The sequence below is a fragment of the Diadema antillarum genome, unplaced genomic scaffold, assembly GCF_040938485.1.
Source record: "Diadema antillarum isolate AM-2024a unplaced genomic scaffold, OU_Dant_1.0 seq00001872_RagTag, whole genome shotgun sequence".
Taxonomy (NCBI): domain Eukaryota; kingdom Metazoa; phylum Echinodermata; class Echinoidea; order Diadematoida; family Diadematidae; genus Diadema; species Diadema antillarum.
Window position 1 is genome coordinate 233,705 of NW_027272541.1, and position 15,481 is coordinate 249,185.

Here is a 15,481-nt window from a genome sequence, read left to right on the forward strand (position 1 = left end):
AATTGGTTTCAAAACTACTGAGATATCCACAACAGAAGAGGTCTGAACAAAAAGATGGGACCCACCTTTTATCAGGACCACATTCATCTATAAATTGGTTATATTGGGTACAGAGTTTCAGAATTTATAGTGATTGGGATGAGGAATAAGAATTTTTTTTTTCAAAACTCATACCAAATCACGATGAACAAGGATGATGGCATAGCATCTTCACATAAGGACGCATGATTGGGCGCTCTAGGGAGCAGAACTGTAGAAGAAAACAAGCACGAAATCTACACAGGTAAACTTGTCAAGCAAAAAGCTTGGTATTCTAATGGAACGACATTGCTATATAACTGGAACATGTGAGCCTTCTTTGTCATCATCCTTGATCAGTTGTGTTTGGGTTTTTTTTAGAGTCTGTGTATCTGCTCAGGGACCACAGTACCTTCCACGAATCTATACATGGCACTATTATTTTGTGTACTTCATGATGTGAAATTATATCAAATCATCTGGAATGCCCCCTATAAGTATGTCAGTATTGCCTCTCAAACTGATGCTGGTACAAGTTACAGACAAAAGTCTCAAGGATCATACCGTGTGGGAGAGTGTAAATGCAATTTCTATCTATACTGATTGTACAAATGTACAATATCTACGTTCATGTGATTGTCATGATTAATGCAATCAAAAAGTGTTTTCTATTTTTATTACCAGTACTGAGACACTCACTATTCCTTGACAAGTTAAGAATTAAACATCAGGCACATATGTACCTACTTCCATTCCATGCTGTTTCTTTTCTTTGGTACAATGTAATTGATTTCATTAAAGTAAATGTAGTGGAAGTTAAAATGTAAATTATTTCCCTCTAATGACCTATAGAAGCCATATATTTGTGACCCTGCACCTCAAAACAAACAAAAAGTCGCCAGACATGAATTTTTAGTTAAGACCATATTCTGAAAGAGCAGACCTTAAGCTTTAAATTGATGTATAACTCAAATCAAATGGACTCTCCTAACCTATCTAAATATTGGAAACAAAGCACAAAATCAGGAAAAGTGTGAACTGAGAAAAGAGGCTCTGAAGTACAATGTCTATTCAAGCGCTTAATCTTTACCAAACCTTGCTGGCTGTGCGATGAATGGGACAAAAAAACAGGTAGTAAACCACCAGAGTAACAACAATGAAGGGATTATTAGATTAAACCAAAATTAAGCAAGCCTCATTAACACATTCTGTCCATAATTAATGCCAACTTTCAAAGCAGTAGCACTATCCTTTGTAAAGTTATTAGAGTTGAAAGTGAAGAGTGTGGACAAGGTTTTTCAGAAATGAAAAAGGGATTCTAAAGACACGCCTAATCACACTATTCTACCAAAAATGTTCGAGATAAATTGCTATAAAACACACTTTTTCTGCCCGTTTTATGATACCAAATTTTAGCATAATGTAAAAGAAGACCCGCTCTTTCAGAAAGTATGAAAAAATCAAGTTCGGCTAGGTTGACCCATTTCACTTATTATCAGTCCTCACGCAAAATCAGTGTGTGCGACTTTATGTTCGTTTTGAGGTGCACGGTCACATTTGGTCCATCTGCAGGTACTTGATATTTTTCATTACTTGGGAACCAGTTTGCATACATTCATTTTTGCTAAGTCAGGCAAGTCTCAGCAGGCTTTCTAATAAATTTGAAACAATCTTTATTTTGAGGATGTATCAGAAAACTAACAGAGTTTGTAAAAATGATTCCTTCCCTCAAAATCATATTCATTTCCATACTGCTGCTGCATTCACTTCAATCCAAAGCTCCCACTGACATTACTGGCTTCACAAGGGTAACAGCCCCTTTAAGGCGACAGAATGCGCAGCCTATATATCTATGCCATAAGCCTACCCATGGATGAACTTTACCCACGGTCAAAATCAGCCAGTGGCCGGGAGTTGAGTACTACGTAGCCATGAAATGACTGAAATTTGCAGTAGTGATTGACATGTGAAAATACCTGTTAAGATGTGAGCAAATATGATCCGCCACAAATCTCAACACCTGCTGTTCAACAGGTAAGACTTGAACATGAATAAGATGTGAGCATTACTGAGTCAATTTTTTATTGGCATACAAGATAAACATACATATGCACAACACATGCACACACATAACTATACACACACACATGTATACAGAGAGAGATTAGAGATATAGAAAATGAGCTGGATATGTATGTGTGTACACACAGTAAAACTGGAAGCTTACGCAGTGTTGAATTTTTTTCGCATTTTTGTGCGGCCTGAAACTATTATAGTACAATGTGTATGAAAATAAAAGCTTGTAAATATTTTTGATAGCTGTATGTTCCAGGACATGTAGTTGATGTCTTGATTCCGCGGTAATAAAAACATGTGAGACTTGTTTTACTCGGCCTAGCACGAAAATCTACTCACATGAAACTATCCACTTTTACAGGACAAACATATACTATGCTGTCATAAGGATATAGATGTCTTGAAATAAATCAATTTACAACATATATTCATACATAATCATACATAAACACAAGCATATACAAATTAATAGATTGAGAGAGAAAATGAGCATTACAGGGGTCAAAGGAGGTGTAGTAAAGAGAGGTAGAAATATATGAACGATAAAAATTAATCCATTCCATACGGGAACCAGGTGGCCTGTGTATTAAGTCTATGGGGATTTCAGAATTAGGTATGGAATGGGTTAAATCACATCTCACTGCACGTTAGACATATTCCCATCATTCTCAACATTGATCAGCAGGAGATGTCCCTGCTGAGTGAAGGGAATATAAGTGTCTTGCCACCAGGGTACAACTACAAGGTCACAACATACAGTTACAGGAGGGTGTCTTGCTACCAGGGGACAACTGCAAGGTCAAAACATTACAGTAACAGGAGGGTGTCTTGCTACCAGGGTACAACTGCAAGGTCACAACATTACAGTTACAGGAGGGTGTCTTGCTACCAGGGTACAACTGCAAGGTCACAACATTACAGTTACAGGAGGGTGGGGGGAGGAAAGAGAATGAAAAATTTTGCGCCCAACTTACTCTGTTTCACAGACTCATCTCTCCATACTGTTCCATTCTCTTGCACTTTATCTGTCAAGGAGAGAAAAGATGAGAGATGCACACGCAGAGGTAAACAATCAACGTTTTTATAGTTCACAAAGTCCTCCTCGCGTCTATCCGATCCTACACAACAACGATCTAAAAAAATCAGTCACGAATAATGATATCTACCCCCCTTGAACAATATCCACATGATTTTGTCGAGCTCGCCGCTGGACAACCCCTGCGACTCTAAACAAAACCTGCCACGGGGCTGATCTATAGGCCCTGCGTTGATATACAACTCCCGCAGGGGCTCATGAGAAATGAAAGAAAGGGGGATCGAGGGGGAAAAAAAAGAGCAACGCATGTGGCTTTCCCGTTGTTGATGACTGCAAAGTTCAAGTTCAGTGCGTAACTGGGTGAGATATTTCTTAGCCATTCATGCATCTTCACTAGTCTGTCTCCCCTAGGTCAAATGCTGTCAGAAAGAGTACAGTGCATTTCATAATTTCATAAATACAGGTGTTTATAGACTGCAGTCACCTCAAAGACAAACTTCTGTATTTGGTTGCCATAACAAATTCATATTCTATCGGCTTGTTGATAACTGTACAGACTAAACATAATCGGTATGATGCAGCACTTCCTAACGATCAGCTGTAGAACTGAAAAAAAGGTCTGCATTTGCTAGACCACAACCTGACACATGTATTAGCAGCCCCTTAGAAACAAGCCATTGGGATTGGAGATTACACCTAAAAGCTAACATACTTTCAGTCATTCTGGGAAAGGCTAGAGAACGAAGAGTCAGGGTGCTATGTAAGTCCTTACCTGATTGCCCGGGGAAAGTGAAAGTTGAAGTTGGGCAAATGTTTCGGAACAATGCTTGCCAGAACTGGGAAAGCAAAAAGTTTTGAAGGCCCCCTTTTTTTTTTCTTTTCTCCCCTTCAAACCCACAAAGTCACCATATCATAGAAACCCAAAGTTATGACTGTTTAGTTATGAAAGGCATTTTAATTTCATTTCAGCAACTTTCCAAACTTATGCGAGGAAGTCCCAAATGCATTGCAACACTCATAGTAATACTAAATCTAATCAAATTTGCAAACCAATAGTTTATTCAAATGATTGTGTTTCATCAAGCCCTTGACCTACAAGTGATTTCCCATATCATTCTCTTGTATTATAGGATTTTCTTTTTGGGCAAGTAAAATTCATGTCCGGGCAAACAATATAAAAATCTGCTTGCCCAGACTGGCAAGTGGTTAAAAGAAAGTTATTTAGCATGCTGATAGCCCTTTTTCTTCTTATTATTACTTGAACCCTTTGAACTCTCTGGAGTAATTCTAGCCAGAAGAGACTTGGTTAATCCTTCCCTTTATTTAGAAATGGCCATCAGAACATGGATAGAATCAACATCATAGCACTATCATCAATGCAATCCCTCTGAATTGCTTGTCAACACTGTATTTTCTAAACTCTCAAACTACATCGTACAGTCATATAATTATTTGCTCTAGAATTTTGCACAAAATCTAATTTCTGACCTCTGCCATTCACAAGAACAACAAGAATGTATGAAGAGTAAGTAAACATGATGATCAATGTCAGAATACTTATATTGACATTTTTTGTGATCATTATCATCATATTTTATACACTGTACGGAGAATAGAATCTAGGTTAAAGGGATGTGTCAGATAGAACATTTCATCCAAATTCCAATTAATGGCTGGGCAAAATTTAAATCGGGGTTGTCCAATGTTACCCTTTCAGGGTTTCATCCGCAATGGTTTAGTACAAATATTTGCTTTCATATGTCATAACAACTGCATATGTGACCGTGCACCTCAAAACGAACACAAAGTCGCACACACTGATTTTGCGTGAGGACTGGAAATAAGTGAAATAGGTCAACCTACCCGAACTTGACTTTTTCATATTTTCTGAAAGAGCGGGTCTTCGTTTACATTGTGCTAAAATTTGGTATCATAAAACGTGCAGGAAAGTGTGTTTTTTAGCAGTTTATCTCAAATATTTTTGGTAGAATAGTGTGATTAGGTGTGCCTTTAGAATCCTTTTTTCATTTCTGAAAAACCTTGTCCACACTCTTCACTTTCAACTCTAATAACTTTCGAAAGGATAGTGCTACTGCTTTGAAAGTTGGCATTAATTATGGACAGAATGTGTTAATGAGGCACAATTAATTTCAGTTTAATCTGATAATCCCTTCATTGTTGTTACTCTGGTGGTTTACTTCCTGTTTTTTGTCCCGTTTATCGCACAGCCAGCACCCGGTTTGGTAAAGATTAAGCGCTTGAATAGACACTGTACTTCAGAGCCTCTTTTCTCAGTTCACACTTTTCCTGAGTTTGTGCTTTCTTTCCAATATTTAGATAGGTTAGCAGAGTCCATTTGATTTGAGTTATACATCATTTTAAAGCTTAAAGTCTGCTCTTTCAGAATATGATCTTAACTAAAATTTCATGTCAGGCGACTTTGTGTTTGTTTTGAGGTGCAGGGTCACATATGGGCCATACTAAAATCCACATACTATATTAAAAACCAGACATTTTTACATGTATGAAACTTGTGCAAATTTTGCAGTGAGCCAAGATTCGCAAAAATATGATGCATACTAAAAGTTCTTGTCTTCACTAGTGTGCACTGAATGCAAATGGCAATTTTCGAAAATTTCATGCCATGAAAAAGGCTGTGAAAGTTTCATGCCAAATATTTCTAGTTTTACAGTATACCTTCTGCTCACTTCTCTCGCAATTAAAACAGTAAATTCTAGTGCTTTAGGCATGAAGACTGTGTGGTGTGTCAGTCATCTTAACCCACTGAAGACGAATATACTCAGGCTGGGTTCTATGGGAAATGCGTGTTTTAGCAAAATTAGCTTGTATTCAATGGGTTAACACAGCAATAAATGGTAGCTAATTAATGCATTAAATCCAGTAATTCACTCATTTCAATCATTTGCTCCCTCCTTCTCTCTCTCTCTCTCTCTCTCACTCACTCTCTCTGTCTCTGATTATGGTATCGAAAATATGATGCAAATGCCCTGTTGAAGCTACAGTGGTGGAGGAGGCAGTACCATGCACTATGTATTATTAGCAGTGGCAGATCAAGAGGGGGGTGCCCCGGGCCAACACCCCCTCTTTATTTGTTGCTAAAGCAAAAGATATAAAAAGAAAAAAATGAGATGAAACTCGGAAGTAGCACCAGAAATATTGTTTGCGCCCCCCCCCCCCCCCCCCCCTTTACGGAATTCCAGGATCCGCCCCGATTAGTGAACATAAAATATCATCATGTGCCAAGTTTGTGGATTCAAATGGTCTCTATCTGTATATCCATCCGTGATTGTCCAAGATTTCTTTTAAGAATTTAAGAAAAAAAGACAGACTATCATTCTTGCTGCATTTATCTTCAATATGCCATGTCAGGGATGAACATGCACTGTCCTGTACATCAAATTTGATGATCAGTACTCCATTTTACCTTGGAATCATATGACAAAATGACTTATATGACTGAAATAGATATATTGCGAGAGAAATCACCGTCACAACAGCTTTTTGGCTTCTGCTGAATTAATTTTGCGTATTGTAAGACATAAGAAAGGAAGGAGAAATTGGTATATACATATATATATATATATACGTGGAATTTTTGAATTTCCAAATCCAGTTCCTGCTTGATATAAACTGAAACATATTCTTTGTAGTTGTAAGCTTAACACATATGCCACATATTTCTTGAAAATGACATTTTGCGAATAAAGCATTAATTATGAAAAAAAAAGTCAAGTAGTTGAATTCACAATCATGAACCACAATGAGGGAATAGGAAAGAAGCATTACCACTTTTCTTACACAACATTTAGTTATTTCCCGCTGCAGACAACGTATAACGCACAATGCACTTGTGCTACTGGAGGCAATATTTCCACATGAGTGCACTGCTATTTTGCAAATATGATCAGTCAAGTTGTGAAATTTTGTATCTATACAAAAATGCCAAAATAAACTACATGTACATCAAATGATACAATACGTGTCCTTAATCCGTTCAGGACAGATTGATTTTGCTATAACACGCATTTCCCATAGACACCTGCCCGAGTTTTCTCGGGACTCGCCTTCAACTGGTTAAGGCAGATATACTGACAGTGTGTTGCTTCCAGAGTATATCGTAGTTCTTTGGGTCTTTCAACAGTATTTTGCTTTTTACAGGTACTTTACATAATCAGGATCACAATAATATTCATCATCACTGACAAAACAACATCTATTTATCTTTCTTCATACATCAACTACCATAATGCTCCCACTAACGCCAAATCAAAAAGTAGTAAATATTTCATTATTTCACAGAATTACCATGTAAAAAAAATAGCAATAACTAGTAAGTATTATAAGCTTTTGACAAAAAAAAAAATTCTTTCACTTGGATTTCACCTAACTGTACCATAGCTTCTGTATTTTATTTATTATATGTATAGAATGCTAGTTTTCATGTAATTTCACACTGTCAGATACTGTTTCTAGAATAAGTCATGCGAGAGAATGGCCGTAGGCGATGCTACGGCAGTGGCCAGCTATACCCAATGTCTCTTTCAGCTCATTTCTACAGTTGTAGCAACACAAGCACACGGATTCATCTTGGGGAAAAGGCCAAGCGGAGAATAATTTGTCCATCTCTGTGTGGGGAGTGATGGTGGGGAGACAAACCCACAAAAATGTCACTAATGCAGAGACCAGGCCGTGCGGTAAGAAGAACGTGTTTATTAGGTCGACTGGCATACGGCAGTAGCGGGTGGCGGTCAGCCATTGGACGTGGCCGTGGACTAGAGAGCCTCGCTTTTATGTCAGCGAGTAATCTTCGTGGCTGCAGCGGTTGTTCACGGGCGACGCCACTGTCTGAGCACACATGTTCATTTCTGTGTTGGAATGCGTGCGATGGTCAGGTCCCGCTAGTCTCCACATGCAGACCCTGTGAGTGATCTTGTGCAACTCTCAGCTACAAATGCTGCACCACTGTGTTCGCTAGATCCACATGATTCACCGCTGAAAGAATGTTCATAAATACCTCGTTCTGACACAAGAGGCCACAAGAAAAAAAAAAAAATGTGGGGCCCTATATGCTTGTACCTTTGAGAACACTAATCTGGCTTTAGTGGTATAATGGTTTGGAAGTGAAACCAAAATCTATTCAATCTCACTGTGAAAAAAAAACAAACAAAAAACTGATTTTTCCACAGAATGGAGAACGGACAGAATGGAGAACGGAGAAACTATCCAAAGACAACAAAATTGTTGTATAGGCCTACAGTGTCGAGTGTAGAAAAAAGTTTAGTAACATAAAAACACTTTTCCCATCAAATCACACACACAACATACATGTATGAGAATCTCAAATTTCATCATTAACTCTTTATCATGTGCCATGTTCGCACGTCCGGCTCAGTCGACGGCGTGCCAACTTTGCATATTCTGCTCAACAAACAAAGCCACCAAAACCGATCGATAAATCACTAATCCCGCGGTACAATCAAAGCGTTTCTCGCCCTTTTGTTCCTCTTACATACGGCTTGCATTCTATGAGGTGATCGACTATCAAGCGGTGTGCCCAACTAGATTTGCGTGTACATTCTAAGTTTCTGTAACTATTTTATGTGCAAAAGTCATGCCTTTAGAGTAATGTAGCAACTGGTAATCAAAAGAAAAATTGACAATAGAATTGTTATACATTGTATATGGGAGCAAAGTTTGGCATTCCTCTAAACTTTGCTCACTATCATGTCCAGCTTAACAGAAATTTGTAGAAGTTATACAAATTGGAAAAACAGAATTCTTTCTCAAAGCATCACTACCTTCGTGTCTCAAAACAACGTGGCACACAGGGGGTTTCTATCATGGCACATAAAGAGTTAAAAATATATACAGCTATTTATTTCAGTCTACACCATTGTGGTCACACGTGTACTGTACAAAGACTAACAATTTCTTGGCCATGAGCCTGGGTATATGGAAAGAGGTCCTCGGACATTCCTGAGGTCAAGACAAGGTCAAGGGGCACAGCCTAACCTCTCCCCAACCCCCCCCCCCCTTTCCCTCCCATCCAACTGTCACAATGACTTAGAACTTGAATGAATCTTTCTACTACCATAAGTAAGATGAGGCAACTAGGAAGACCTAGCTTACCGTACGACAGGTTTCACATTTGCTTTAAACTCGTTTGCAAACGTGTATGACACCAATCAAGTAATTTCGCTGAAGTCTGAATTGCACATACATTTGTAGGGCCTATGGGATAGTTATAACTGAATAAAATTCTTCTCAAACAAACTTTTCCTTTGCAGCGAACAATTTTTCCAGTTTATTTCCAGCATTTTGGGCACCATAAGCTTTCATTCTATTTGGGAAGGTGAGGGTTCTCAACAGTTATCATTCTATTTTATTATTTCACCTCATAGGAAGGTACATACAATAAATCCAAACTATACCAAAGTACATTAATGGCAGCACACTTTAGCTATTTCTTTTTTATTTAGTTTAGTTTTGTTTTAGTTTTTGTTTTATTTTTGTCATTTTTTTTACAATCACATGAGCACTGGTAGCTAGTAGAGACAATTCAATTAAAGGCATAATTAACCATTTGCAGATGAAACAAAAACCCAGCATTAGTGCTTTAAAATAGTTTGAAAATGTGAGTTAGGGATAGAAACAACCACTGTGAAAAATTGAATCAGTAAAATTGATGTGAAGTATTGTTAGATATACAAAATGTGAAAGTTATAACAAAAATGATTCCAGACTATATACCACCGACATTTATGGTTTATTGAGAAAAAATACTGATATCTCCTAAAACTTTAGGCTTTATTGCAAAAATGTTATATGGTAGGATGTTTTGGGGTACCACAGATCTACACATATGCATGAACACTTTTTAATCACTGCTCCCAATGGTAAATAGGACCTTTAAGAAAACAGTGCTACTTTCAGAAGAGTGTAATTTTCTTCTCTTATTATTTCAGAAGTTTGTGGCTTTTTTTAAACTAGTGGTTATACAAGGTTTAATTTCATTCCATATCAGGATGTAGATGATGGGTCCATGAAGAAATATGAATATTTGTAGGAAGGATATAAGTATCACTGTAATCTGTGTCAAAACAACATTTGAGAGTGTGCACATTACTATTTCTGCAATGCAATATTACCCCATATCTGCAATGCAATATTATAGAGATAATGGCCTTGATGCATCATACTGTCTTACATGCATGATAAAAAAGTATGATGGGCACTTTCAAGAAAGTGCAGTTTTACTTTACCAAGGTCAAATTAATCCTGATTACTTAGAATCGCACAAGGCCTAAAAAATATAAATTTGGGATTTAATTGCAAAGTCCAAAATGGTGTTCAAGTAGCGAGCAATGTACAATACTCACTAATAAAAGTATATGTATGATGATGATTCTTTTGCATATAAAAGAAAAAAAATGTTTATATCAGATGACCATACATTGTAACAAAAATATGACTGTAATATTTTTGTTATAATGCATGGTCATCCAATATAAACATGCACTATGAACAAAAATATCATTGTGATATTCTACTTTACAAGAAATCCAATACAATAGGGCCTACATCTTTACTATGGGACTGATAGTATGTACCATGTATACATGTATGAATTCAGCAAACAGCACTGTGGTTGTTATCCATCAGCATTCAAGGTGTTAACAAGTCACAGTTGGGGGGAAAGTTACCCCCCTCCCCTTCAGAATAGCACCGGTAAACTTTAAGTAATCCCTGAAATATGAGCCAAATGATGCAATTAAGCCAACCCTTCTTCCTACAAGAGATCATACATAGGTATAGTTCAACTAGAGTTCAGCAAAAAATTTGATGTCAAGCTCCAGTACACCACAACCCCCTCCCACCCCCCCCCCCCCCCCATCCTTTATCAATAAACATGTACAGTGTACCCTGTTCTCCTTGTTACGGAGCATAATGTCATGCATAATATTTCTTGTATTGCATGTCACCCGCTCTGTTGTGGATTGGAATAGATGCAGGCGCCATGGCTCTGCTATTTTCGGAAATTTATCCAGGGGTTGGTTTACATGATACTTTTATAAGGAGTGGGATGGGTACGCAGGCATGGATTTTATCATGCACTCATTTAAACACTCTCTTTCTCAACTCCACAAAGCTTTACTCATTATTTATCTGAGAGCCCTCAACTGGAACCAAGCAATGTAAAGGCATGATTTACCGTTTGCACATGAAATAAAACACCCAGCTTCAGTGCTTCGAAATAGTTCTAAAATGACAAAGGTCATCGGCTCCAATTCGCAAACAATTCATGCCGCGAACACATAGTGCTTTACATTATACAAAATGTGAACAATAGTTATAATAAAAATGTTTCTAGACTATACAGTTATGGTTTAGTAGAAAAATTGTGATATCTGCTTGTATTTTATGTTTCATTATAAAATGTTTATATGAAGGATGTTCTGTTATGCAACTGACCAACAAATAATATGCATCAAATGTGGTATCTCAAATATTATTCTTTTTTTAAAATCACTGATCCAATGGTAAACAGTACCTTTAAGGCTATCTATAGGAAAGGGTTGTGAGTGAGGAACACAACACAGGTTTGAGTTTTGGATTAGTGTTTTAATCACGGACAAATCAGGTTTGGATTTATTCTGCAAGTTTCTCAAAGCAGAATAGATTTTCAAATGTTACACATCAGGAGATAACCTAACTTTATTTTTTTTTTTGTTTCACAGCAAAGTTCTTGTTTAAACTGACATGCGATACCAGCTCACTCTCTGTCAATCACTGAGAAGTCAGGATTGAGTTTATTGAGTTTCTTGTTTCAAGTTTCTTGAACTAGCATAATTGATTCAGTCGCTTCTCAAAAACGAATCATACATCTGGTATAACTTTGAATAATAACATAATTAATTTTTGGTTTCACAGCAATTTCTTGTTTAAACTGATGATGTACCAGCTCAAGCTCTGAATTGATGGTAGTGGAAATTGAATTAATAATGATGATGATATGATGGTTTTATTTCCCCAGGGCAGCCTAGATTAATAGTATTAGCACTGCTCATTTCAAAGGTTGTTCCATTATCCTCAAGGCTTTAACATCAGAAAAGTTCATTGAACCATCAAAATTCATGTATTACATGCATGTCTCAATGGCAAAAAAAAAACATATAATATTTTATATCTAATAAATATTCTCATCAAGTCATTTAGCTTTCACATTCTTAGGCTGAGATACGAAAAAATTTAAAGATTTAACCCGTTGAGGATGAGTCCCAAGTATACTCGGGCAAGAGTCTATGGGAAATGCATGTTGTAGCAAAATTAGTCCATCCTCAACAGGTAAAGAGAGCTTCCTTGAGAATAAGGGAGACTTCACCCACTCCTGCATTGTGACAATAGGAAAAATATACATATGTGACCCATTGCAACAAAAGGATCCGAAAGCTGGGGGAGGTTGATTTTCTGAAAATGACATTACATTATTGCTACCTTTTCCACTATAATTTCTTACAATATGACTCATAAAAGTATTCGGTTGCGGAAATATTGATGAGTTTGTGAGACCACGTCGAATGGTCTAGGAAATCAGCGTTTCGAGAAATCCGCCTTTTAAGTTGTCCTTCCTACGCAATCGTGATCAGGGGGAGGTATAAAGACAGTCATCACCTCTTGACAATAGAAAAGTCTGCTCTGAACCTCCGCGATGTTCATTGAAGCTATAGTGCCAGTGGTCTATGCATGACCAATCAGTAACAAGGATGCCATGAACTGACCAATAAGTTCACTCCCTCATTGTTAGGGGCGGACTCTATCTGCGGCGCTAAATCTAAATGGATATGTTTCTGTTCCGTCGAAAGTCAGAAAAATCATGGCCCAGAAAAACGCTAATTTCTTGCCTTTCTTTTGATTATTTAGCTTTGAAATTTCAGCAGATGATAGACGAAACAACAGACTACAATACTGTGTCTATAACAAAAATTCTATGGTGTTGACCTATTTTGATGACCTGACTTCAAACTCGATTTTCTCGGCTCAGCCATCAGTGACGATTGGATCCTTCAATTGTCGTGGTCGGTCACATATTCTGGAATCACTGAAGCTGTTACATTCTTTTGTGACATGATAAAGAAACGTTCAAAGTTTACAGGGAGGTTCCTAGAGAATCTGAGACTTGAAACCTCTGTATTATATGCCCAACAAAATTCAGGTACATACATTTTATATCCCAGATCCACGTAGGCACACGATGGGTGAAATAGAAGTTGACTTTAACCCATTAAAGACAATTCAAAAGTATAAACGGGCAGGAGTCTATGTCCATAGGGGAAAAGTGTGTTATTGCAAAATCAGCTCATCCTCAATGAGTTAATAGATAACTTGAAATCAGACAGACAGACAGATAGCTGTTTTACAACTGCACAAATATAATAAACATGAAACATTCCAAGTTTTCCTTTTTTGGCAAAAATACCATTACAACAACATTGTGAACATTACATGTTCAAGAATTTTCTCCTCCCAACATTTACAAAAGAGCAGAGTTCAGAGACATTGGCCCGAAGTAGAAAATCTACCTCCCTCCCCCTCCCCCAAAAAAAAAAAAAAAAATAGAAATTTGCAGTTAACGAATGACTATACCATGGTATTCCCTTCTCTGTTGTGATTGTAGAAAAAAGGCATAAAATTATTGCAATTTTTCTGAATGAATTTCAGTGGTTTGCTTGCAAAATAACTCATAAAAGGTTGTGAACAGATTGGGAATAAACTTGCAGGAAAAGTTGATAATGACACAAGGAACAAAGCATTAAATTTTGGTAGTGATCAAAGAATTTTGTTACATTTTTTTGAAAGATTATTTTCATCACTGGCAAATATGGCTAACAAACAAGGTGTGCATATCAGTGGCGGATCCAGGAATTCCGTAAAGAGGGGGCGCATTTCCAAAATTAAAGGGGGGCGCAAGTACCCCTCCCCCCATATTTTTTATTTCTATTTCTTCTGTTTCAAAAAAAAATAAGAGGGGAGTGCGGTCCTCCCTGGATCCGCCACTGCATATTATTATCTATGATGGGGAAAGAGGGTCATTTTTTTAGAATTTATGAGTATAAGGGTGGAAATAAACTGCTTGGCTGAGGTCTGCTTGCTTGGATTGCTTTTCTAGTTTTGAAATTGCAGAGAAGTCACCATACTAATCTGTACTTTGAAGTCCAATTGGAGATAGCAAGACGATGAAGGTGGCATCCGTTCTTCGTTGCTGGTTTTGTTTGTTTGTCTGTTTGTTTGATTGTGCGTTTTTTGTTGTTGTTGTTGTTTTTTTTCGACCGGTGTGTATCGATGTGGATGATTTCGATAAAATTTCATGCTGGAAATGCATGACCATGCAAAGACAATCGTGTGCCAGTCCACGTCCATATAATGAAGTAATCTTGAAAAGTGATGGTCAAATAACTGAGGTCGAACAGCATATGAATTCAACATAATTGCATCTGTCATTTTGGTTTGTTTTTTTCTAAAACTGCGTCGATAAAGTTTATTCAAAGAACAAAGCAATATCCTCCTACCTACAAATACCTGAACTCAGGTGAACTCTTGTTCAACTATTCCATCTCGGCTAAAACATACACACAAAAATAATTTTGGTATTTCAATTTCATTCTTTTCTGGGAGGGATTAACTAATAATAGTCTGATCCTCACAGACCCCATGAAATTTAATAAATTGTCTTACTTTAATTTTTTTGTTCTTGTTTATCATGTGATTGTGAGGCATATCTTAGAATTATATTCTTTCAACATTTTGTGGGTAATGTCATTATGTAAGGAATATATGATGTTACAAGTCATTCTGAGCCGGATGATTGAATAATTCCAAAAAAAAATGTATTGAATGCATAATTCTTTTTGACGTCATTTATCAACACCATCACAGCAGAGTTACGACCTCAGGGGGCTTCAAATCTTGGTCCATCTGACACCATAATGTACCAAAAGCAGATGATATCACAACCAGAATTCTGGGGACATTATGCTGCTCAATTCCAACCATCCACATTTATGCAACAAAATATATGTGACCCGCTACAACAAAAGGATCCTAAAGTCGTGACGGGTGAGCCGAGAAAATAGAGTTTGAAGTCAGCTCACAAAAATCTGTCAAAACACTCGGATTTCTGTATTTAACATAATTTTGTAGTCTAAGGTTTCTTCTATCATCTGTCGAGATTTCGAAGCTAAATGATCAAAGGAAAGGCTTGAAAACAGCATTTTTCTGGGCCATGCTCGGCTCACACGTCAGCGACTTTAGGATCCTTTTGTTGTAGCGGGT

At 37.3% G+C, this 15,481-nt stretch overlaps 1 protein-coding gene across 1 annotated transcript in view; it reads right to left on the bottom strand.

Annotated features, from left to right (window-relative positions):
- LOC139712897 (ecdysone-induced protein 78C-like) overlaps positions 1–15,481 on the bottom strand; it is a 198,104-nt gene that overhangs the window by 128,344 nt on the left and 54,279 nt on the right. The window contains exon 3 of the mRNA XM_071624675.1: positions 3,069–3,119. Coding sequence (XP_071480776.1) covers positions 3,069–3,119 — 51 coding nt within the window. The remainder of the gene's footprint in view (positions 1–3,068; positions 3,120–15,481) is intronic.